Source organism: Anastrepha obliqua, chromosome 4, assembly GCF_027943255.1.
Source record: "Anastrepha obliqua isolate idAnaObli1 chromosome 4, idAnaObli1_1.0, whole genome shotgun sequence".
NCBI lineage: Eukaryota > Metazoa > Arthropoda > Insecta > Diptera > Tephritidae > Anastrepha > Anastrepha obliqua.
The window spans coordinates 103188600-103213754 of NC_072895.1; the positions used below are offsets into that span (position 1 = coordinate 103188600).

Genomic DNA, 25155 nt, shown 5'->3' on the forward strand with positions numbered 1-25155 from the left:
TTTGTTTTTGATGTTAAAGAAAATGTCCATAAAATCATATAAATAATCGAAGTTGACCTCCCTATTAGCAGTCGTAGCATCGCCCAGGAGCTAAAGATCGACCATAAAACAGTTTTAAGCCATTTGCGCAAAACAAAAAATAAAAATAATGAATCTCTTTTTCCCAACCTAATGTATACAGATGGCGCAAAATTAACCATGTAACTTTCATACTAAATAAAACAATGATTTTGCAAAAATGGGAAATCTTTCGATAGGGTGATTAATTTTGTGCCACTATCTACTATCTGGGAGTAAGTTTACCGCCTTTTCATCGCGAATATCAGCAAAGCTGTAGGAACACGATAGCGTAAGCAACTATCAATCATATTTGAGAAGAGGCCAAAAATTTCATAGAATTTTCGAATTGACGCAACAAGTTTGAAAATGCGGCAATTGATTCGCAATATGAACAGGTTCATAAGCAAATGGGGTCTATTTAGGTCCACATAGTACTATAAAGACTATAAACGTAGGCCTAGAAGTGACAGTAGGGAAACCGCCTCGACCTAACCTATAAATGAAAGGTCATATTTTAAAAATGTCATTTGAAATTTTGCAGCACGCTATTTTTAACTACATTTACATATAAAATTGGCGCATACACCCTTTTTTGGTTGTTCGGCCTCCTATTTGTGGTGGATGTCTTGATGTTGTTCCAGGGACCTACTGTTTTAAGCCGACTCCGAAGGGCAGTTGTTTTTTATGGGTAGCTTTTCATGACAGAAATACATTCTAAGGCTTGCCAATGTCTGCCGGACGATATTAAAAAACTCCTTTTCTATCATTAGATGTTTCATGCCCGTTATGAGTTTCGAACCCGGGGCAATCGAATGGTAGACACGCAGATGTTTTTTTATGAGTAGCTTTTCATGGCAGAAATATACTTGCAGGCTTGCCATTGTCAGTCGAGGCGCGACCGCTGTTAGAAAAAACTTTTCGATCTTTTGGTGTCTCATGCCCGGGTATTCGAGTCCCTAGACACTTCCGAATGATAGTATTTGAAACTATACATTTTTGAAAATATCGAAATTTTATGTTCGAAAAAAACGTTATTTGAAAATAGCTATGCTCGATAATATTGAAGTTTTAAATTTTGTAAATTATTCGAAATTTCCGAAATCGAAACCGAAATGTTATTGAAAATATTCATTCCTATCAGTAATACTTCGTTTTGGTACTTACTGCTGGTCACTTTGAAATGCGTTAATAAATATTTTTAAAACAAAAACAAGAATTTCCCAAAATATTTACGATTAACTCTTTAAAGCGCTATTTTTTAAATTTTTATCTAAACTCTTAAGTGTAATACAATTTCTTACTTCAGCATTCCTATGTACATATGTACGTACGTAAAAAAGACAGCTTGCGGCTACAATTAAGCAAAATATTTGTTCGATTTTAATTTGCTTTTCAATAGGCTTACTTTTAGGAGTACTAAAGGCGTTATTTTTATTCAATTTAAACGCCAAACTTTAGTTTTGTTCTTTGTGTTTTTTGTTTTTTTTTTTTAATTTAGATGAAAAGTAACCGTTTGGTTTTTTTACATTTTTCACATTCGTAGAATAAATCCTATTTAGCTACTTATTTTGGGTTTGCCAGTACGTTTTCCTCTTCTTCTTTTCTAAGTAAAAACATAAGTAGATACGTATGTACATATGTTATTTAGTTATGTGGGCACATCCAATACATTACAAGTTTACACAGACATATCTGGCTTTAGCGGAGTCCAGAATTTTGTATTCTGGAACTCCTTAAGTCCTAGGATGACTTCATCAGCAAAATCGGCCAATAGAGCAGCACGAATACGAAGAATAAAATGGGGAAAACGGCGCGAGATACTTTGTCGATTTCGCGCCACATTATTTTCTCTACACCGGTGTCTGTGTCGGTCCAGGCCACCGAGAGTAGACTTTGGCGACGCGCCGGCTTCGGTGGGCCTCCATTGCCCTGAAGCGACGTCTGTAAAAGGGTAGAGGATATTATTTAATAATAAATGATAAATGATAAATGCTCCCTGTATCTTTTACCTGCCCCGGTGTTGTTGGCGTTTGTGTTGATTTTCGTGAACGCACTGCACCGCCCTCCCAGCTGGCCACCGTTGGACATTGACCCTTTTCCATGTTGGTTATACGCTGAAACGAGAGATAGAGATCAGAAAAAACTATAGTTGTACAATATATGTAATAAATATTGCTCAAATTTTAAATTAGTGAAGGAAATTTTACTTTTCTATGGGTTGGTGCGTGATTACCATTCGGAATTCACAGAGAGGTCGTTGGTTCGAATCTCGGTGAAAGCAAAATTAATAAAAACATTTTTCTAATAGCGGTCGCCCCTCGGCAGGCAATGGCAAACCTCCGAGTGCATTTCTGCCATGAAAAAGCTCCTCATAAAAATATCTGCCGTTCGGAGTCGGCTTAAAACTGTAGGTCCCTCCATTTGTGGAACAACATCAAGACGCACACCACAAATAGGAGGAGGAGCTCGGCCAAATACCTAACAGAAGTATACGCGCCAATTATTTATTATTTATTATTTATATATACTTGGCGCGTACACCCTTTTTGGGTGTTTGGACGAGCCCCTCCTTCTATTTGTGGCGTGCGTCTTGCTGTTGCTCCACAATTGGAGGGACCTACATATAGTTTCAAGCCGACTCCGAATGACAGATATTTTATATGAGGTGCTGTTTCATGGCAGAAATACACTCGAAGGCCTGCCGAGGGGCGACCGCTATTAGAAAAAACTTTTTCAACGTTCTCTCTGAATTCCGAATGGTAGTCACGCACCAACCCATTCGGTTACGGCAACCTCCTTAACTCTTAACCCTCCAACATCAGGTTAAAGAAGTCACACGACAGCGAGTCACCCTGTCTGAAACCTCGTTTGGTATCAAACGGCTCGGAGAGGTCCTTCCCAATTCTGACGGCGCTACTGGTGTTGAGCAACGTCATCTTACATAGCCGTATTAGTTTTGCGGGGATACCAAATTCAGACATAGCGGCATACAGGTAACTCCTTTCCGTACTGTCGAATGCAGCTTTGAAGTCGACGAAAAGGTGGTGTGTGTCGATTCTCCTTTCATGGGTCTTTTCCAAGATTTGGCGTATTGAGAATATTTGGTCGATGGTAGACTTTCCAGGTCTGAAGCCACACTGATAAGGTCCAATCAGTTGGTTGACGGTGGGCTTCAGCCTTTCACACAATACGCTCGCTAGAACCTTATAGGCGATATTTAGAAGACTAATCCCGCGGTAATTGGCACAAATTGCAGGATCGCCCTTCTTATGGATTGGGCAGAGCACACTTAAATTCCAATCGGCAGGCATGCTTTCATCCGACCATATTCTGCATAGGAGCTGATGCATGCACCTTACCAGCTCCTCGCCGCCATGTTTGAATAGCTCACCCGGTAGTCCGTCGGCGCCCGCGGCTTTGTTGTTTTTTAGCCGCATTATCGCTATTCTCACCTCGTCATGATCGGGTAGCGGAACGACAATTCCGTCGTCAACGATTGAGGTATCGGGATCTTCACTTTCTCGGTGACATGCGCAGCTGTCACTGTTCAATAGGTTCGAGAAGTGTTCCCTCCATAATTTAAGATTGCTCTGTACGTCAGTCACCAGTTCGCCGTCTTTGTTCTTACAGGAAAACGCCCCGGTCTTGAAACCTTCTGTAAGCCGCCGAACTTTCTGGTAGAATTTTCGGGCGTTGTTCCTGTTGGCCAGCATCTCAAGCTCTTCGTACTCACGTATTTCGGCCTCTCGTTTCTTCTTTCGGATAATACGTCTCTCTTCCTTTTTCAGCTCTCTGTAGCGATCCCACATGGCTCGCGTTGCGCCCGATCGCAGCGTGGCTCTATAGGCGGCATCCTTTCTTTCTGCGGTAGCATGACATTCCTCGTCGTACCAATTGTTTTTTCGGGCTCGCCGGAATCCGATTTCTTCTTCGGCGGCGGTACGTAGAGAACGAGAAATGTTGCTCCATTGTTCGTGGATGCCGGTTTGTTGGGCAGTGCTCTCCGAGAGCAGGAGTGAGAGTCGAGTGGCGAATCTTCTGGCTGTCTGTTGTGATTGCAGCTTTTCGATGTCGAACATTCTTTGCGTAGGTAGATGCACGTTTTTTGCTGCACAGAGGCGGGTGCGTAGTTTGGCTGCAACAAGGTAGTGATCCGAGTCAATGTTGGGTCCTCGGATCGTACGTACATCTAATACACTAGAAGCGTGTCTTCCATCTATCACAACATGATCGATCTGGTTTCGTGTTTTTCGATCAGGAGACAGCCAGGTGGCTTGGTGAATCTTCTTATGCTGGAATCTGGTGCTGTAGACTACCATGTTTCGGGCCCCGGCGAAGTCGATCAGCCTCTGTCCGTTACCGGATGTTTCGTTGTGCAGGCTGAATTTTCCGACTGTGGGACCAAAAATTCCCTCCTTGCCCACCCTGGCGTTGAAGTCGCCAAGCACGATTTTTATGTCGTGGCGGGGGCAGCGCTCATAGGAACGTTCCAGGCGCTCATAGAAAGAATCTTTGGTCGCATCGTCCTTCTCTTCCGTCGGGGCGGTGGCGCAAATTAGCGATATGTTAAAAAAACGTGCTTTGATGCGGATTGTTGCGAGACGCTCGTCCACCGGAGTGAACGACAGTACTTGGCGACGAAGTCTCTCTCCCACAACAAATCCGACACCGAATTTGCGCTCCTTTACATGGCAGCTGTAGTAGACGTCGCAAGGTCCTATGGTTTTCTTTCCTTGCCCCGTCCATCGCATCTCTTGGATGGCAGTGATGTCAGCCTTTACTCTCACGAGGACATCAACCAGCCGGGCAGAGGCACCTTCCCCATTAAGGGACCGGACATTCCAGGTGCATGCCCTCAAATCATAGTCCTTAGTTCGTTTGCAGGGGTCGTCATCAGTATAGGGAGGTCTCTTCCGAGGCTTTTTTAAAGTTTTCATTGGGGGGGATTTTTAAGTGGCGGGTCCCAAACCCAACGCACAACCAGCTATCCTGGAATGTTTCGCCTTCTCACTTTAGCTCACTCCCGAACGGGTGTTCGGAGGCTACCCAGAGGATACGTGGGCTAATCCCGGCCGTTGTGAGCTGCTTGAACCATATGCAGAAGAATCGTCCTGGCCATTCCCAAGTGAATGGCGATCAGTAACTTTCCCCACTTGCGTGGACTTCTACACATGGAACCATCCTCCAACTCTTAACCCTATTGTGCCAAATTTAAGCAAACTCGGAAATGTCCAGGAAGCTCTAAAGTCTTGGAAGGCTATAGAGAACAATCCCACAAACAGCTTGTGTTTTGATAAATCAGATCAAATACGTGGAGGTCTACTTCTATCAGCTTCCCTACAGCTGACTACATTTTTGTTTCTTTTAAAGTAAATTTTTCTAGGTACGGGTGAGCAGAATTGGATGAAAGCCTCATGGATTTTATACACCCCACCAGAACTGAAAGAAAAAATTCCTAAAAATAAGTGGGCGAGTGATTGTTTCTGAAGTGAAAGACCACAAGACTATTACTTGATGAAATCTAGCATTCTAACCGCTACAGCATTGGTGTGTTTGATGGAGCCGACTGTCAGGAGAGAGACAAAGTTGTCGCATTCGTAATTGAAGAGCCGTCATTTAAAATTTCACGATTGTAGAATCTGGCATCATTGTGGTGCACGACACCACACTGGTACTTTTTTTTTCGTTTTTTTTCCTTGTTCACTCCTCTCGGGAGCATATGACCTCGGCAAGACTTTTCCATCGTACAAGGTTCTGTGCTGTTGCTTTTGCACCGTGTGTAATGAGATGTCGGCATCTGCTAGTTCGCGCCACATCGAGCTTCTCCAAGTGTTTTTTGGTCGTCCGCGACCTCTGCTCCCATGCGGGTCCAGTCCAGTGCCATTCTCGTGATACACTAGTACTTAATTGGACATAATGCCTGGGAGCTGAACGACACCATAAAGACCCACCCACAACAAACACGTTAATGATCTGGAAACCAAAACTGGTTAACAATTTTTGCAAGTTCGACAAGGGCGGTCTCATACGAAATGGAATTGGTTATGTTAGAATTATTATTATTGATATGGAGAGTTCCACAATACTGAAGCTAAAGAGCAGCATGAGGAGATGACTTGCCCATCCAACAGTTTGAATCGTTTTTTTCGTATACTTTCAAGGAGTTGAGGAAGAACATGAGTGTTAACTAATACTCGTAATTCACGCTAGGTATAGTATACAACTATTTATTATGCTTTTGCTCTATACTTCATTTTTAAAGGGAAGGCTTCACCGATAACTGGCGTTTGGCGTACCCAGCCCACTTCCCTAACAAGCCGCACTTTTTAGCAGTGTCGGTATCATTATTTAAAAGCCACACCTCGTATCAATCTGTCCATGCCACTCGTTGGGGATGTCGGTAGGTACCCTATTCTACAGGAGTTCCAATTTGCGGGTTTTATTGAATTTATACTTTTTTGAGTTTATACTTAAAAATAAAAATCATAATTATGCGATATTACCTACCATAGGCAATACTTTGGGTATTTTGTTGACTTGATATTGATATTGCACATCTAGTACTTTGACAACAACAAATTCCGCCAACGCCGCGAATACAGATACCATGCAACCGGCCATCCACAGATCAAGAGCCTTAAGTTAGCAAAAAATTTAATAAGACGTAATTTATTTTAACTAATATTTACTATCTGAAACTTACCTTCACATAGGCCACTGGCGGAATATCTGCCCTTAGGCCAGTAAACATGGTAACCAAAGTTAGCATGCATGTGACCAACAACGTCACACGCCCAGGAATCGCATCGAGTCCTAACCAAAAACTAAACCATGACAACATCACCACAAGCGATGACGGCGCAAACGTCTGGATAAGATGATGACCGATTTGCCGTTCAAATCGAAAATACACCGTCAACCGAGAAAAATTTCCAACCTTCTCGGGCATATAACCATCACTCTCCTCCAACTCGAGCGGCTGGCCTAGATTGTATTGCAATAATTTGAGTTCGGGATTCAAAGTGACGCCAGAATCTGACCAACGTAATTTCACTTTTTTATTATTCGAGGAGACTGTAGGCATGTGAGTAGAAGGAATTATTAGGATGTAATAATTTGAATATTTGCGAGGTACTTACAACTTTCTATGTAAATGGGGCACACCTGTATATCCATCGGATAGAGTTGAAATTCCATTTGACAGGCAATAATCGCATGCATACGCGCCGCATAACGAACCGTTTTGTTTTTGTACAATGTCACCGAAGTGAATTTGTGCGTTAATGTTGCTATCTCTGCAATGAGAAGTTACAGAAAGAGAGAAAACCAAAGTGTGGTGCAAATATTTTCAGTTAATTGGTACATATATATATGTATGTATGCATATTTTAAAATCAATTTGTGAGGAGGTGGGGGCAGGCGGGGGTGAGTGCGTGATATGAGTAGGCGTGCCGCTATAGCAATCGGATATGGGCGGGACAAGGAAGAGTGCGTCTTGAAGAGTCAAACAAGAGTTGAATGACGAGGTTTTCTCTGTATATTAAATATTACAAAAGGGTTACCAGAGGAAATTTGAGAGGGGAGCAAAGAAAAAAAGAAAAACAAATACACAAAAATAAACAAATACTCGTAAAAATATTGAAATTACATATAAAAATAGAGATATATATATATATATATTTTGTATATAAATAATATAAAAATTATTTATGAATAAATTTCTGCCTTAATTTAAAATATAAAAGCGTTAAAATTTAGTAAAAAGCCCATAGCAGTACTACAAAAGCTGGTGTTGTGCGTGGTCAAATTAAGGGAGACTGAGCACAAGGCAGCATAAAAAATATATATTTTTTAAAGCTTACATGTTTTTCTACAAAAAGTTACCGACGAAGAAAAATTTATTAACGAATTTATTAATGCTTAAAAAAATTAAAATATTTTTAATAATATTTATTTGGTACTCTATTAATACTAATTATAAATTGTGCCGAAAAAATAAACCAAAAAATGAAGCGAATGAATAAATAATCTATAGCTACATACGCAAGGTGATGTAAAATTAATCATCCAATTTTGTTCTGAATAACTGTTTTACTAAACAAAAAAAAAAGGTTTTGCGTGATGGAAGGCTTTATTTTGCTCTTTACCACAGCTGTTTAGTTAAAAAGCGTCAAATAAAGGGTGTTTCAAAAGACGCGCTGAGATGTAGAAAAATAAGCATCAAATAAAGGGTGTTTCAAAAGACGCGCCGAGATATAGTCTAAAAATAAGCATCAAATAAAGGGTCTTTCAAAATACGCTCCGAGATGTAGTTTAAGAATCAAATATGTAAAAATGTAGCTTCTAACAGGTTTCACTATTTGTTTTCAAAATACGGCTTTTAAGAATTATATGTGAAAAATTACATCATTTAAATGCCCACAACGTCTACTGCAAACAGTCGATTCATAAATGCCTAATTGTTGTTCCGCAAAATTTTGCGCTACAGCGGCAATATTCTCAATAGAACATGCAGTTCGACTGCCGGTCTGCCAGTCCTTTTTCCATCCTCGACAGAACCAGTTTCTTGAAATTTTTTCACCAACCTTTGAATTGTCGACTCAAAAAATTACAAATTTTGCGATATTTGGTTCTTAAAGATCGATCATTTTCATAATAAGTTTAAAAAATTTCAAAGCGTTGTCTACTTGACAAATGTCAAAGATCACATAAAAAAGTTACCGCCTAAGAATTATGCACTACTTTTGAAAGACCTTTTATGATTTACGTACGACGCCATTTGCAAAAATTATAAATACTATGATAAGATGATTATAAATACTATAACTATTCGGCCGCCGTGGCCGAATGAGTTGGTGCGTGACTACCATTTGGAACTCAGAGAGAGAACGTCGGTTCGAATTTCGGTGAAAGATCAAAATTAAGAAAAAGTTTTTTCTAATAGCGGCCGTACCTCGGCAGGCATGGGATACCTCCGAGTGTATTTCTGCCACGAAAAAGCTCCTCATAAAAAATATCTGCGTTCGGAGTCGGTTTGAAACTGTAGGTCCCTCCATTCGTGGAACAACATCAAGACGCACAGCACAAATAGGAGTAGGAGCTCAGCCAAGCACCCAAAAGAGGGTGTACGCGCCAATTGTATATATATATATATATGAAAGGTGATTAATTTTGCGCCACATGAAAAAACTCCTCATAATAAATGCCATTCGGAGTCGGAAATATTCTCTTTTTCAGCGAATCAGTTCCCAGAACCTTCATAGTTGCGAGTTTGAGAAATTGTGTGACTCTAAAAATACAAGAGCAACACACTGGCGTCAGCCTCACCCATTCAGATGTACTCTTCGATACACGTTATGGCCGAAAAAGTTATCGACCTATATTTCTTCGCGAATTAGTTGGAACGCCAGGCACGATTTCCGGGGCTACTTTAAAAACACTAATCGACAGCTTTTTGCGGCCAACGGCGGATCAAAATCCTAATTTACGGTTACAATAAGTTGGAATGGCTGTGTACACTACAAGCTAAACTATGTTCTGCTGCGTGAAATATTTGACGAATGTTTGATTTAAAAAAAAACAAATCTCTTTTTGTCACCTCGTTCACCATATTTCGAAAAATAAATAGTAAGTTTTGGACCGTTTTCACATACAACCAATAAATTGAACTTTACTAATCGGCCCGAAAAACTAGTGTTGAGTATAAAGTGTCACTTAACTCTTTCCGTTTCCCCGATTGCTTGCCAATGACAAAGTTATTAGTCTTGTTCTAGTTTTCTATCAGTCCCAATTGCATTTCCTCGGTGTTCATTTTCAAGAGTACAGAACTTGGAAGTTCTTTTGAAGTGCATTCCGAAGGAACAATATGATGATTCAATCTACGGGGGTCCTTTGAAAAGTCCGTGTAAAGTCAGAGAGAAGGCATTACTAGCGCTTATCAAGGTTATGTTTAGTTAGTAGCATCTCTTGGAAGAACATACACGAAGTTTCAGCCAGATCGGTCTATTTATTTCTGTTTGGCATTCGTTCGAATCGAGGAAGTCGACTGATTTTCTTTTTGCATCACAACAACGCACCACCTCACGCCTCAACGGCTGTGGTCGCAAAATTAATGGGAATAGGGTTCCAACTTGTTTCATAGCCCAGTATTCTCCAGACTTGTCTTTATTGGATCCCTCGGATCCCTACTATGGGGGCTTACTATTACTAGGGGGCTTACCTATTCTAAAACTTGGATCTGGTGCGAAAAATATTTTATTCAAACGAGGAGCTGACTGCAGAAAAGAATGGCTATTTTTCAGAATCGGACAAATTATATTATTGGAAGGGATCAACAAACTAGAAGTGCGTTGGACGAAGTGTATAAGCCTTAAAGGAGAGTCGAAAAATAAAAACGGTTTATCCCAAACAATTAAGCATTTTTTTATTTTTCCACTGACTTTTAAAACGACCCTCGTACAATTCCCGATATTGGACATATAGTAATCAGCTATTGCAGTTGCTTATAAAAGTGGGTGCCTGCAGTTCGGCGTATGGCTTTTTTCTTTAAGTATTACTCTAGAATTACTTTGTACCTTAGGGTGCCTCACCAATAAAAAAATTGCAGTTTTTCTACCGGAATTGTAAAATTTAATATACTTTAAGACTTTTACCAAAATATTTCGTATTAGGTAAGTAGGTGGAAGTGGCTGTTGGTCTCTAAACCAACTCGCTTAGACCGTTACCGACCCATTGTGATACCACAGTAGCAGTTTACTTGCTACTCCTCGTGAAACTATTTCGTTTTAAGAGCAAACCCATTGATCTAACTGGCAGTTATATTGCTAAGGTCATCGGTATCATTCAAGAACGATGAGCCAAAGTATCTACAGGGTCTGGCACTCGAAGTCAGAAAGCTCGCGCAGCTGATGCTGCATTTGGTTTTTGTTTATCGCATCATTACTCGTTACAAAGATACTGGAAGCATCGCGAAACCTCATGGAGGTGGTCGTCAAAAGACTGCAACATCACGTAAAATGGTTCAAAAAATGAAGAAGCGATTTGAGCTTAAGCCCCAACAAAGTGCTAATCAAATGGCGAAATATCTGAAAATATCTGACCGTAGCATCCGCCGCATTCATACGAGAATTTGAGTCATCGATTGGCCACCAGGAGGCTGCACCCACCACAGATAATGGTTTGGCCCACTGTAACCGCAGATGGGCGCTCTAAAATCGTTCTCATCGAGTTTGGCGTCAAGGTAAATGCGAAATATTATCGGGAAAATATCCTCTAGGTTAGTTTGAAGCCTTGGGCAGGCAAACATTTCGGTGGCAGGCCATGGACATTTGAACAGGACTCGGCACTGTCTCACAAAGCACGAGGGAACCAAGAATCACTAAAAAACGACGTTCCGAATTTCACAACCTCCACACAATGGCTCTCAAATTTACCAGACGGGAATCCCATGGATTATTCTCTTCGGGCCATTTTAGAAGCCAAAGATTCACCAGTCTCGAGACGCTGAAAAAAGCCATTGTCCAATTCCTGCAAGTCACATTCGGGCAGCTTGCGACTCGTTTCTGGACATAGCCAAGGCAAAAGGTGGTCATATCGAGCAAAAGAAAATTGATTCATTATTTTGTATTATTTTCACACATTTTTCACTTTGAATTGAATTTGAATTAATTTTCCAAACTAAATTTAAGGCCTTTTTAATTGGTTACACTTTGAGTGCCGAACTCTGTATGTAAACCTACTGACATGCCACGCAATGCAGTGACAAAGAAGACGTCTGACACTCTTGAACCGTCTACAATAGTCGAAATGAGCATGTCGACTCAGAGTTTTAAGTGAGCTGTAGATTTGAAAATACTTCCAAAACATTTTTTTAGATAAATAAAACTGTGGTAAAGATGGTGGGTGAGTTTAAGCTTAAAAAGTTTGCATATAAATGTGAAAAAATTTTATTAACGGAGGCAAACTATTGACGTTGTGGGGGTAGGTACTTTCAAACTGAAAATATTGTGGCGGAAATATTAAAATATGACGAAATTCAAACCAGTTTAGAAAGTCAAAAGGCGAATATATCAATGAAGTGCATAAAACGTGCTATGACAGAACAAAATAATCAGCAAAGGAACTGTGACATAAAAAGTAGGCGTGACTTAAAGAAATTTCGAAAAGAAGGTAGCAAAAGTTTTTGTTTTTAACTTTCTTCAACAAATTCAGTCGTTTAACTCTACAAAAGTATATATTCTAATGGCTAAATAATGCGAAGATGCGTTGTCCGCCCTATACTCGGTCTGAGCTCCCCTTTATTTGAGGACAGTACGTTTGTGCTGCTTACTGCAGTTATGTATCTATGTATGTAAATATATATATGTATGCATGTAGGTGGGTGTGTGCTTGCAGTTTAAATCACACAAAAAAAAAATCGTAATTTGATTTCAGTTTGTATACTTAATGTTTTATTGATATGAAAGTTTTTCGTCTCTCTTTGATCCTTGTCGCGCAGTAGAGAGCCTGAAGTAATATAAGGGCTTCCGAATCCTAGAGGGTACAAGCACGAAGAGTACGAAGTTGACGAAATACGAGTAATAGAGATTTCGAAAATTTTTATTATTAGATAACTAAGAAGAAAAAAAGTGGACAATTTATAAATAAAGGACTTTCCAATAAACGCTGTAGATCAATAACATTTGCGCTTATTTATGTATGTATGTATGCATTTTGCATCTATTTGTATGTACTGATAGCGTCAAAAGAAAGTACACACCACATATTGGTAATTTTTGACTAATCATTTATTTACTTTGTGATTCAAATCATTTTTTATAAAAATATAGTTCAAAACCATTTAGTGTTTTCCAATAAGAGGTGTTATTTTGATATTCAAAGAAAAATGCTATCGCTTGTGGGGCACATAGCGGCGTCTTGTTGAAAATAAACGTTGTCCAGATCAATACCATTCAATTCCGGCCATGAAAAATCGTTAATCATCTCTCGATAGCGCAATCCATTCACCGTTAACTGTTGCTCCAGCTTCATTTTCGAAAAAGTAAGGTCCAATCACTCCGCCGGACCATAAACCACACCAAACAGTCACACGTTGAGGATAGAGAAGCTTTTCAACAATAACTCTAGGATTTTCTGATCCGACAATTTTGCTTGTTGACGAAGCCACCGAGGTGGAAGTGGACCTCATCACTCAAGATGATTTTTCAATGGAGTTCTGGATAATTTTTATGCATTTCAACGACCCAATCAGCAAAGACACGAAGTTGTTGATGATCGGCCGGCTTGAGTTCTTGTGTTAACTGGACTTTATAAGCCTTAAGACCCAAATCTTTATGCAAAATACGGTTTAATGACGTTTGTGGAATGCCTAATTCCAAAGAACGACGAGGAATGGACAACACTTTCACTTTCTTCAACACTTTCGGCTACAACAACAATATTTTCGACTGTTCTTGAGCGACATGCACGGGTTTTATTCTTCACATCACTAACTTGTCCCAACAGCTCGAATTTTTTCACCAATTTCTGTATTGAGGTCCGACAAGGTGTTTCACGATGACCCAAAAATGTTCGAGTTTTACGAACCGTCTCTGCCAAATTTTCACCATATTTATAGTGAATTTGAATAATTTCAATGCGTTGTGTAAGCGTGTTTCGTTTTATTTTTATTAACTCGTAGTTTCTACTTGCGAAATATCAAAAAATGACAGCTTCAAAAGTGACCTCTACCGATGCTATTCCCGCTATGGCTATTCAAAATTACACCTGTTACTGGAAAACCCTTTACAACAAGGACGATACAAAGCAAAATTTCGAACTTTGAATAAAATTTGTGAAAATTCGTCAAATTTGCATCAAAGTTTCAAGCTTTTGACTCCGAATTTTTAGAAAATTTTCAGGTATTCAGTCTTATAGATCATTGAATTTTAGTATAAGACGTTTAATATTCAAGTGGTTTAAAAATTCTGTTGATTTGTGACAAGTTTGTCCGGTGACGGTATTGGGTGTTTTCTTCCATATACAAAAATGTGAAGTCGGCGTTAAATGGAGAAAAAGCACAAGACCGCGACCGAAAAAAATTCTCAAAAATCAGTGTAATATTTGACCTACTTGAAACTTGCACTTTGCCAAAATTTAATGAGCCATAAAACTGCATGATTTAAAATTTATTTTTATAAAAGAATAATTCAAATTCAAAAGTGAATAAATAAAAAGTCTAAACTTCTCAGCTTATGTTGTAGGCCTTCTTTTGACGTTGATTGTATGCAAGTATTTTCAAAACTAAACATCAATGTTTTTTAAATGCCACACAAAAATAATGTAAAATGCAAATAACGAGATCTACTGCGCATACTCGAAAACCATTCAGAAGCGGCGATTTCATGGATGATTGGCTCGCGTACCAAGGCAACGTGAATGACGTGAAAACGCTGATGATTATGCAATTACCAATACAAACAAACAATAAATAACAGCACATGTACGGCCATAAAAACGAAATGGATTGAACTTGAAGTGAACTTAACCTGAAAACGCCCACCCACCCACGTGAGACTATCACAGTAACAACAACACTAGTATGTCAAACAAACAAAGAGCAATGAAAAAAGGAAAGGAATCAAAAAAGAAACAAAAAAAAACACGTGCACCCATAACACACACATCAAATTTAACATACATATACACACACGCATACAAGCACACGAAATAAAACTTAAATATATACACATGTAACTACATACGAGTAAATCCAAATACCAGTACAGGGTGTCCGGTGGTAGAAATTAATTTAATTTAAAATTTAAAGTTTCTTCCTAACCGCTGAGCGTATGAAAACGAACGGGACCGAGTCAGCCTCGTTATTCGTGCTGTTTATAGGGCTGTCACAATAGGTCCGTTGCGCAACGCATTTGACTGACGTGACGTGGAAAAAACACAGTGGCGCCACAATGAAAGTATTGTCGCATATAAACAAAAGAAAAAACAGGTGTTCTTGTGGTGGAAGCAAATAAACAGTTTTTTTTTTGGTTGTGAAATAAAATAAAATGAATGCTTTCTGCGAACGCGGGTTATAATAGAATTTATGGCAGTCGTAGAAGGTGGGTGCGACCATAACTTCGAGATTGGTAGGACGCACACCTATTTTTCAGGATCAATTTGTTAAGCCTTGCCTTTTCTCTACTCTTTCACGCTTTTATCAAAAATATAAGGGTGCATTTGAATTAGTTAAATTAATTTGAATTCCATTTATTTTCTGTATTTATGTTAGATTAGGTTAGCCTGGTTGGCATTAAGCCACGCATAGATCTTTTGTTTCCTAGCGATACCAGATGGAGACCGGCCTCTATGAATACTGAAAGCAGACATCAATTAGCATGTCAACGTTTTTGGCGAATCTGAGCATAGCTGAAAGATCCGCTTTTGAGACGTACTCCAGACCCTCAAACAGTGGGGTTTCCAGGCATTTTAAACTTTGCATTTTCTGCCTTTACTTTGATATAATAAAAACATCATCGATAAAAATTTGGGCGATACAAAATTGTTCTTCCTTAAACATTTGTCATTTTCATATGGCAGAAAGTAGAAAGTTGCCAGTTTTTGTGCATTCCGGCATAGTGTACGGCACGTATGAGGCGCCTCCGAATTCCAAGTCCATTGATTCCTGTGCAACTAACTGGTCGTCGTAGATTTTGTTCACACAATATTTGCAATATTTAACGTTTATATGATCTTTTAAGCGAATATTTGATTCATTCATGGGTGCGAAGGTTCCGGGTAACAAATTTGGTGGCAAACAGCCCACGGCCGCCGCCGAGCCGGACATCGAGAACAAATGAAAATATTGAGATCGCCGCTACAAGTTTACACAAAAATCCGCGTCAGTCCGTGCGCGAGAGAGTGGCTGTACTGGGACTTCCTAAAAACTGTTGTGCAGGAAATATCGAGGAAGAATCTAAGACTTCACACCTTCAAAATGAAAATCGAAGCCTAACTATTTGCGTATACAAATTTTTTCGAGACAATGTTGGAGCGATTTCGTACGGTAAAAGCTATCTTTTGGAGTACTGATGCCGATTTTCATTTAAATGTGAGTGAAAAATTGCTGTTATTGGACACGTAAAGGACAGAACTCACTATTAAAATAGCAACAGCCACATGCAGCCCCAAACTGTGCATTGTCAAGCAGTGAATTAAATGGACTATATTTTGTTGAAATCGTCGAGGACAAGCAGTTGCTATGGACGGTGTTGCGTATCGGCGTATGCTGAATGCTAATTTTCTGCCTATAATAAGCGAAAATCCTTTCTTCAGAAAGCACATATGATTTCAGCAAGATTGCGCCCGGTCGCGCACGTCCAGAGAGACCAGAGCGACACTGCGTGATTTCTTCCCTAACAATCTGACAAGCCGTTTCGGTTCCATATTTTGTCTACCAAGGTCGCCCGATCTTACCGCTATGGACTTTTTTCTATGGGGATTCCTCGAAAGGAAAGTCTGTGAAACAAACCCAGCGATCATCTCAGCACTAAAAGAAAATATCGTTCGCGAGGTTAATGGGGTCCCGAGATCACTTCTCTGGCGAGTGGCGTGTAGTAGGGAGGCCAGATTCCAAGAGTGTATACAACGTAACGATCATCATTTAGAGGAAATGATAAAAAAAATAATAATATATTAATATAATCCGTACTTGTCTTCTTTGTAAATAAACTTTTATCTTCAGTAATTATTTGTTAATTTAACTTGTAATTCCTAATTCTGAAAACGGACACCCTGTATATATGTATGTATGCATATTTTTCAGTATGTGTTAGTAATGAAATTCTTGCCGTTTTGTTACTTCTACATACAGCCGCGTGTTGCGAAAAAGAACACACGCACACACACGCAAGTAATAAAGTGGGCGTGGAAATGCTATGCAGTACACGTGCACTTACCGGCAATTTTTGAGTTTAAAAAATACGGATCCGGTTGCCAGAGATTGTCGAAGAATTCTGGAAGTAGTGTTACGTAATCATCGCCTTCTTCAAATATATCATCGGACACCTCGAGTCTTGATTCAAGCCAACGCTGATGTATAAACATGTCTACCCTGCAAAATAAAACAAATTTTAACTTTTTCATTGACCCAGAAAGTCACATACACATTTATGCAGCCAATTTGCAAATTAGTAGGAAATACCATATGTGGGAGCGTTTTTAAGTTCAGGGGAAAAAGCTCAATGGTAGTACTTTGAGGGTGACCAGATATTTCCAAGCATATCATTCATGACCACCTCGGCTTAGCTGGCCGTGCTTCAAAAGGTTGGTCCCAGTTTTTGATTACTAGACTCAAGATGGACGGCATTATTCTGGCAATATTGCCTTGAATGTTAGTCCCGAGCACTACTAAAAGTATTTGACTTCTTAGCGTCGATTAAGGACTTGATGTAGCCTTAGAGAAAATAATCGTTAGGTGTCAAGTCGTATTACCGCTAAACGTTCGCCGTGAGATGACTCAGGCATCAAATTACTCCATCCCAATTTCGGGCGTTACGCCGCTTTTATGGCGTTGTAACCACAACCCGAATATATCGATGTTGTGTAACTCTCGTTACAGAAAGTCCGTTCACATCGCTCTATACCGATACTATTGACGGTAACGGTGTCTCCTCTCTTAGTCCGAAAGAAATAAGACCAGACCAATAAGAAAAATTTGACCGCACCAAGCAGTCAATATTTGTGGAAATATAAATGATTGGTCGAATACTTGTGGATTGTGTTCACAAGGCCGCTGTGTACAAAACGGGCCTTGTCCGAGAAGGCTAATATACAAATATGATAGCTTCTCAGTTAGCGTAGATAAGAAGAGAGAACTAAATGTGCGAATCTTGGCCTTCTTAAGGGGTAACACCACTGTAGAAATTTCAAAAAATTGTTTTTTTTTTATAAGCTTAAAAATTTCTTTGAACCTTTTAAAATACAGATCAAAAAGTTTTATACGTTACCGAAGTTTATTTCATAAATATTTGAAGCTTTTAACCAAGCGTTAGTGACTGCTACCTAACGACTTCTCCAAATTTGCAAACTTTAAACGCGTTTTTCTCAAAACACGTTTTCTGAAATTGACACGCAGCATAACTCAAACAATTTTAAATATTTTTAATCAGGTTTTTCACTACGTCTGTATAATAACCTTCTTAAGAGAAGAGCGTAGGGGATTTTCGATAGATTAATTTAAACGATTGTTATAATTATTTAAGTGCAGTTTTTTTAGTCCAAAATAGAGTGTTTTCCTTCAAATGCTTGTTAATTCCACAAAAATAAATATTTTTTAAATCCCCTACGTGTTTCTCTAGCTATTCTTATCTAGATTAAGAAAAAAAATGTTTCTTTGTTCCAGATTAAAATTTGCACCCTCTGTCCTGCGTGCCGCGGAGCTCCTTCAAGAGAAACCACATTACAAAAATGTCTCCAATGCCTCCATTTTGTAAAATTTTTCGATCAAACTTTGTAGTTTTGTATTTTAGTATATAAGTAATAACTTCCCAAATCAGAGTGATTGTTTTACCTTCCCTTCTATACAAAAAAATTCTTTAAAAATCGTGTTTATTTTACGCGTGTACAGTGGTGTTACCCCTTAAAGCAGAACAGCTGGGCGTATCGCTTCTCGTCACCCTCGGGATAGCTACCGTAGCTCTTTTGAGTTTCATGTCAGGTATATTAAGCGGCCTTGTCCATTAAAGACATCTACCTTTAACAAGTGTTTGCGGCTCTGATGACCTTACCATAGGAGCTTTTATGACTACCTTTGACTCATCCGTAATCAAAAAGCCTTAGTGCTTGCTGAGATGTCTTGAGTCAAAGTCCACAAATAGTCACACCCTCTCTTTGCGCGGAAATACTAGTTCGAGCTTACTCCATCCAGTTAGCTCAATAATCAAAATTTGGTTTGGAATACTTCTGCAACTTGATATCTATATGAGTCCGATGAAGAAGTATTCAGATGAATCCGAAAGTAGAGTTGGGAATTTGCGGGTTAGTTTCGAGCAACGAGATTAGAACCTTGATGGTCATTTTACTATTACAAGTAGAATAACTATCTAACTCTTTAAAGAGTATTACAGTGGTTAGCCACCAATTGATTGCTTCTTTGATAGCGACTACGTTAGCGTGGAAGGCATTGAAATACTTATTAGCAAATTGGGGTACTCTTTTCTCGAATCCTTCTATCTAAATTCGGAGGTGTATTAGTAGTTTATCGAGTAGCCAGAAGTCAAACGAAGCTAAAGTAGGCGAATATGCTGGTTGTGGAAGTAGGTAGTAAGTAGAGTTTACCACCTTAAGAGCGTCGTTGGCGCGCATTCTTCAGAATGAAGAATCCTTGAGTAACTAACCTTGTTGATGTCTTCCATAGTTTTTTTTACGCAAGATTTTCGTTAGATAGATAGATTTCTTCGAGGTTTGCACTTCGGCCACATGGACTTTGTGCCCTTTGATTATCGCAGTACCTCATCCAGGCCAAGTTCCCTTATTAAAATCAGGATAGAACTGGGTTGGATTAAGTGTATGCGACTTTATTCTGGTTGCAGTTGGTCGAGATGTCTCAACCTTGTCGCCGCTTTAGCGTTAAGCGAAGACATCTCAAACATAGTTGTGTATTTTATAAGTAATTAAGAAACCGGTAATGACTTGAAATTTTAATAGCGTACAATTCCAGTATTTGGTGTTCCTAAAATCTTATAAATATTTCGTAATAGTGACTTACCTAAAGTCCATATCCTCTACATTGATTGAGTTAATATCTACAACAAATATGCTAAAGTCTACTATCACTGGAGAGCCTTTCTTTGAAGGTGGTCTCATTTCTGCAAAGTAAAGATACAAGAAAATGCACAACATTAGTGAATAGTTAATTTCAAGTACTTACCCTTGACATAATTAGGTGGAAGGACTACTCGAGGTTTTGCCGTGTAGTTCATTAAGGCATCCGTTGAATCAGTCAGCCTATGCAAGAAATGTAATATATTTTAATTAATTTTTTCACAGCGCGAAAGGTACATTGAACATTAGAAGAAAAGGCTCACAAAGTTAAATATTGACTTTCATGGCGATTTCTATGAGAAATACAGAGTTTTGCTGTCACAAATAAAAATATTATTATATGTTACGGAAGACTTTCGAGTTCTATCAATTGGATAAATTTGTCTCTAAAACCGTGTGCTGAATTTGAGTTCTATAAAGTGAATATGATTGCCACCCATTTGCTGTCCTAAGACTAAATTGTTACAAAAATTGGTCTCACTACTACATATTTTTGATAATCAACACCTACCAAGCAAAACGGACTGCTTGCTTATCAGAGTGCTTAAGAGATGGAAGGGGTACTGCTGTAGCTCCTTTCCATATAAATATTTGTACTAATACTAAAATACTTAAAATACAGTTAAAAGATAACATAATAAGTGTACAAATTTTTAGATCAATAAATTTGAAAGTTTTCTCAGAAAAAATTCTGGAAAATTCGTTGTTTTTGCCTTCTAACTGTGTATAACCCCTTAAGTGACTCAGAAATAGTGGTATATTCTTCCAATCTGCTTTATCTTTGATATCATCAGTGGTGTAATTGACTGTACTCTTCTTCATTTATTTTCATAATCCACTACAAAAAAAAGAACCGGTAAAGTAATGATTTACTCTTTCTGGAGCGGGTTAGAACCGTGAAGCAATCTAATAATAATAAGCCGTTAGCTTTTGATTTCTCGCCCTCTAAGAAAATTTTTAAACCACGACTGAGTGAATTATAAGTATATAGAAAAGTACCAACTTGTTAAGTATTTTTGTTGTAGTCCGTCTTTCTGGATTTACTAAGAAGAAATAAATTTGTGTTCTCGTTCACTCCACTCGGGAGCATAGGGCCTCGGACAAGACTCAGTCTTGCGTTAGTTTCGTTAATCGATTTTGATTTCTGACAGGGTAGGTGATTAGCCTGCCGCTACCAGTCCTAAATAGTGGGAATGCCCACCTGTCGTGTGCTGTTCTTCCTTCTAGCTGTTTAGAGCGCCATCTGTGTTTCACATTTTTCTGCCGAAGTTGAGGACTTCGTTAAATTTGGTGTGCCTGCACTATTACCGCGGTTGCCCGCTTCCTCTTTATTTTTTGCTTGTTTTAGCAGCCACAATGCAATACGCTGACCATTGTGCGAGAGTAAGGATTAAAGGATAAGGTTTTGGGGTTGAGGAATGATTTTTGTTTTTTTTTTAGAAACTGGGAATGTAGGTAAATTTAGAAAAGTGCGAGGACCGTGCTTTACGTGGGATTCGAACTCATAACCTCTGTTATGACAGGCTAGTGCACTTACGCTAGACAACCGAGGCTGCTATGAGGTCGAGAAGAAATAAATAAAAAATAAAAATAATTGAATCTGAGCTAACCTAACTTAATCAACTCAAATGCAGCACTTGAATCAAATGCTCCTCCAATCTCCACTCCTCTACATTATACATATAAACAATACCAGTATTACCACCTTTTTCAATTCCTCTAAGAATAATTTCGTTTATTATAAAGGTTGGCAAAAAAGTATTTTCCGCAAGCTTGTCTTTGCAAGCGCATAGTTCTAGTTGTATTCGTCGCATCGGTTCACGCTAGAGCTTTTTGGAAAGCTCTTTTCACGTGCTAACACGTGTTTGATTAATTGTTGTTTGCTTTTAGTCGTTCGTGAGTTATAGCGTCGCAAACATGGAGCAAAATAAAGAGAAAATGCGGCATATTTTACAGTATTACTACGATAAAGGCAAAAATGCATCTCATACTGCCTATAAAATTTGTGCAGTTTATGGACCCGATACAGTTTCCATTTCCACCGCACAACGATGGTTTCAACGTTTTCGTTCTGGTGCAGAGGTGATCGAAGATGCGCCACGGTCCGGAAGGCCTGTCGTCGAAAATTGCGATAAAATCGCTGAATTGATCGAAAGAGACCGGCATAGTAGCAGCCGTAGCATCGGCCAAGAGCTGGGCATGAGTCATCAAACCGTTATAAACCATTTGAAGAAGCTTGGATTCAAAAAGAAGCTCGATGTATGGGTGCCACACGACTTGACGCAAAAAAACATTTTTGCCCGTATGGATGGATGCATGCGAATCGCTTCTGAATCGCAACAAAATCGACCCGTTTTTGAAGCGGATGGTGACTGGCGATGAAAAATGGGTCACTTACGACAACGTGAAGCGCAAACGGTCGTGGTCGAAAAGCGGTGAAGCTGCCCAGACGGTGGCCAAGCCTGGATTGACGGCCAGGAAGGTTCTTCTGTGTGTTTGGTGGGATTGGCAGGGAATCATCCACTATGAGCTGCTCCACTATGGCCAAACGCTCAATTCGGACCTGTACTGCCAACAACTGGACCGCTTGAATGCAGCACTCATGCAGAAGAGGCCATCTTTGATCAACAGAGGCCGAATTGTCTTCCATCAGGACAACGCCAGGCCACATACATCTTTGGTGACGCGCCAGAAGCTCCGGGAGCTCTGATGGGAGGTTCTTTTGCATCCACCGCATAGTCCGGATCTCGCACCAAGTGATTACCACCTATTTCTGTCCATGGCGAACGAGCTTGGTAGTCAGAAGTTGTCCACAAGAGAGTCCTGCGAGCTTCTATAAGAGGGGCATTATGAAGTTGGCATCTCGTTGGGAACTCGTCATCGAACAAAACGGCGCATATTTGACTTAAATCGCATTATTATAACCAATTTTATGAACAATTGAAAATTCAATAAAAATACCGCAAGACTTTTTTGCCAACCTTTATTTTAGTTGGCATTCGGTATTGTGGTAAAGTATGATCCCCTTTTTTAAGTAATTTGTTTTTTATTAGTCAGTTAAATTACTTTTACTTTTTTCCAAATGATTATTATTTTTTAGCTTCCATGTGATAATAGAAAATATTAGTAAATATATTTTCAAATATACATATGTTGTTTCTTTTCAGCAAAAAAATTCAAAATTGATTGTTGAAATAGCTGATTACAGTGTAACCGGCACCATAAAAACTTCCAAGCCTGCCAACCCATTAAGCAGGTAAAAAACAGTTTTACAAAAACCAAACTAACGGAACAAAAAAACTACTGAATAGCAGGCAATAGCTTCGTTGTGAATATGCCTGGTTATTGTAAAATTACTTTTGCAAAAGTAATATAAGTCATTTTTATAATAAATATATAAAACAATAATAATATCATAATAATAAAAAGCAAAAATAAAATACCCGGTAAGCCGGTAAAAAACAGTTTGCAAAACCAAACTCTTGGGCTAAAAAACTACTAAGTAACGAGCAACCACTTCGGTATGAATACCCGTACTCATTATAAAATTACTTAGTGCACTCACCAAATCCATATCAATCCCAGACTGCATGGCAATAGTAGATTCATGTATTTATCCAGCATTATGTTAATCACAGTGGATAATAAAAAAAAAACTATTTCAACTCATCTCACTTTGAATTGCTGTGAGATTGTCATAGTTTGCTTGAGATTGCACTGAAAAAGATGTTAACCATAAATTAGGACGATTATTCAGCAATCTTAGCTGGCATATTTTTATAAAGTCTGAGGCGAACAATTTTTGAGTTTTTTAGTTCACAATTTTATTAGTATTTATTTTGTAATTAAACTATTAAAAATGTTAGATATTACAGAAAATCTATTTCCGTACGATTTTCACTTAGAAACTGAGTAAAAGAATTTCGTTTTTAAGCACGCCACAGTTATCTCTATGATACGACGCAAGGATAATTTTATGTATTTCGGCACATATTTTTGATTTGCTCATTGACTTGATATTTTTCTTTATTTTCACTACTCATTACGATTTTAAGGATATTTAAGTGCATACATACACTCGCATATATGTATATATATGTGTTCATGTACTCGTACATTTACCGACGTGTTTGAAATCGTTTAATGTCCGGCGGCGCTACGTCCTTTTCATATATGTATAAAGTAAGTAGTAGTTCGTATTAGCCACACAGACCGATCTGTCAACCAGCTAGACTTAAGATCAATTACAGAATAAACGCGATTTACTAACTCTCAGACATACGAGCGCCCTGTCAAGCGGCTTAACATGATGATGAGCAGTGACACTGAACAAGCGTCTATGGAATTACTTGTTGCTGCTAGGTGTGTATGTGTGCATATATCTTCCAACTGTCATCAACGCTTTCCACACACACATAGACACACATATACACACGGAAAATATGCTTACATATTTCATAAAGCACAGATCGCTCATTTGCTGGAAGATTGTCTTAATCCAAGAAAATTTTTTTTACATAAATATGCCAAATTTACTGCCAGCTCATCTTGTAAGCTATGTTAAAAATCCAAAGTGGCCAACTCCTGAGCAGAAACTGTCCATATTTTTAATTAAGGCGCAATATTGATAGGAAAACTTTAAAGCTGGTTGTTTCCAATATTTTAGTTTTTTTGTATTACAACACTTTTCCAGCAAACGCGTGATAAATACATCTAACTTAGTAGGAAAGCAGTCTAGTTTGATACTAATATGCCGCGAAAAGTCTAGAGAGTGAGGAGGCTGTGCGCTTATAGCGTGTCGCGTGCCACTTAAATTTAAACCACCGATAGCTCAGTAGATGTATTTTTTTCGGTATGGAGGCAATGAAATATAATTTTAAAAATGTATGTGTGAAAATATATTTATATTAAAACATATATAAATTCATTTGCGAATGACTAACCAACAGCTGGCCTTAAGCCATTTATAAGACCATTAAAGGAGGTGCCATTCACCTGCCAATAACATCTCCAAATCTAAAATTCACGCCTTAAATTGTTTTTTTTTTTATTAACTACACCAATTTTTCAAGTCACATTTCTTTTTCTTTCTTTCCTCTTTTACTATCATTTTTTAGGTTTTCTTAGTTAATTATATGCAAGAGCTTGTATATAAAGGCTTGTGCATGCATATGACTTATAACCGTTGGGCGTTTTGTCGGTCACTCATTTTAGCCATACATAAATTGAACTTGGAGGTAATTAGCGGTATTTCTTTGTTATATTACACATTTCCTGTGACGATTATGCTAAGTA

At 38.7% G+C, this 25155-nt stretch overlaps 1 protein-coding gene across 5 annotated transcripts; it reads right to left on the reverse strand.

The window, feature by feature from the left end:
- Positions 1-1276: 1276 nt before the first annotated feature.
- Positions 1277-24120, reverse strand: LOC129244563 (glycine receptor subunit alpha-2). 5 transcript variants are annotated; one of them, XM_054882263.1, is made up of 10 exons: positions 23983-24120; positions 23426-23577; positions 19967-20043; positions 19805-19904; positions 16995-17149; positions 7200-7355; positions 6764-7134; positions 6568-6696; positions 2070-2174; positions 1277-2001 (listed from the first exon to the last, which is right to left on the reverse strand). In XM_054882263.1, the coding sequence occupies exons 2-10, from the start codon at positions 23482-23484 to the stop codon at positions 1801-1803; spliced, it is 1353 nt and encodes a 450-aa protein (XP_054738238.1). In that variant the 5' UTR covers positions 23485-23577; positions 23983-24120; the 3' UTR covers positions 1277-1800. The 5 variants fall into 5 exon arrangements, with proteins under 5 accessions (XP_054738238.1, XP_054738237.1, XP_054738236.1 ...); XM_054882262.1 differs by having other exon boundaries at positions 23977-24120; XM_054882261.1 differs by having other exon boundaries at positions 23937-24120.
- Between the last annotated feature and the right edge of the window lie 1035 nt (positions 24121-25155).

What these genes read in the sequence shown, in the direction of transcription:
- LOC129244563 (XM_054882263.1), bottom strand. Translation starts at nt 23,484, where the DNA reads ATGCTGGATAAATACATGAATCTACTATTGCCATGCAGTCTGGGATTG. An exon ending in GTAGAGGATATGGACTTTAG is followed by an intron (nt 17,150 to 19,804) that starts GTAAGTCACTAT and finishes TTTATTTTGCAG; the next exon opens with GGTAGACATGTTTATACATC. An exon ending in CGCCAACAACACCGGGGCAG is followed by an intron (nt 2,002 to 2,069) that starts GTAAAAGATACA and finishes ACCCTTTTACAG; the next exon opens with ACGTCGCTTCAGGGCAATGG.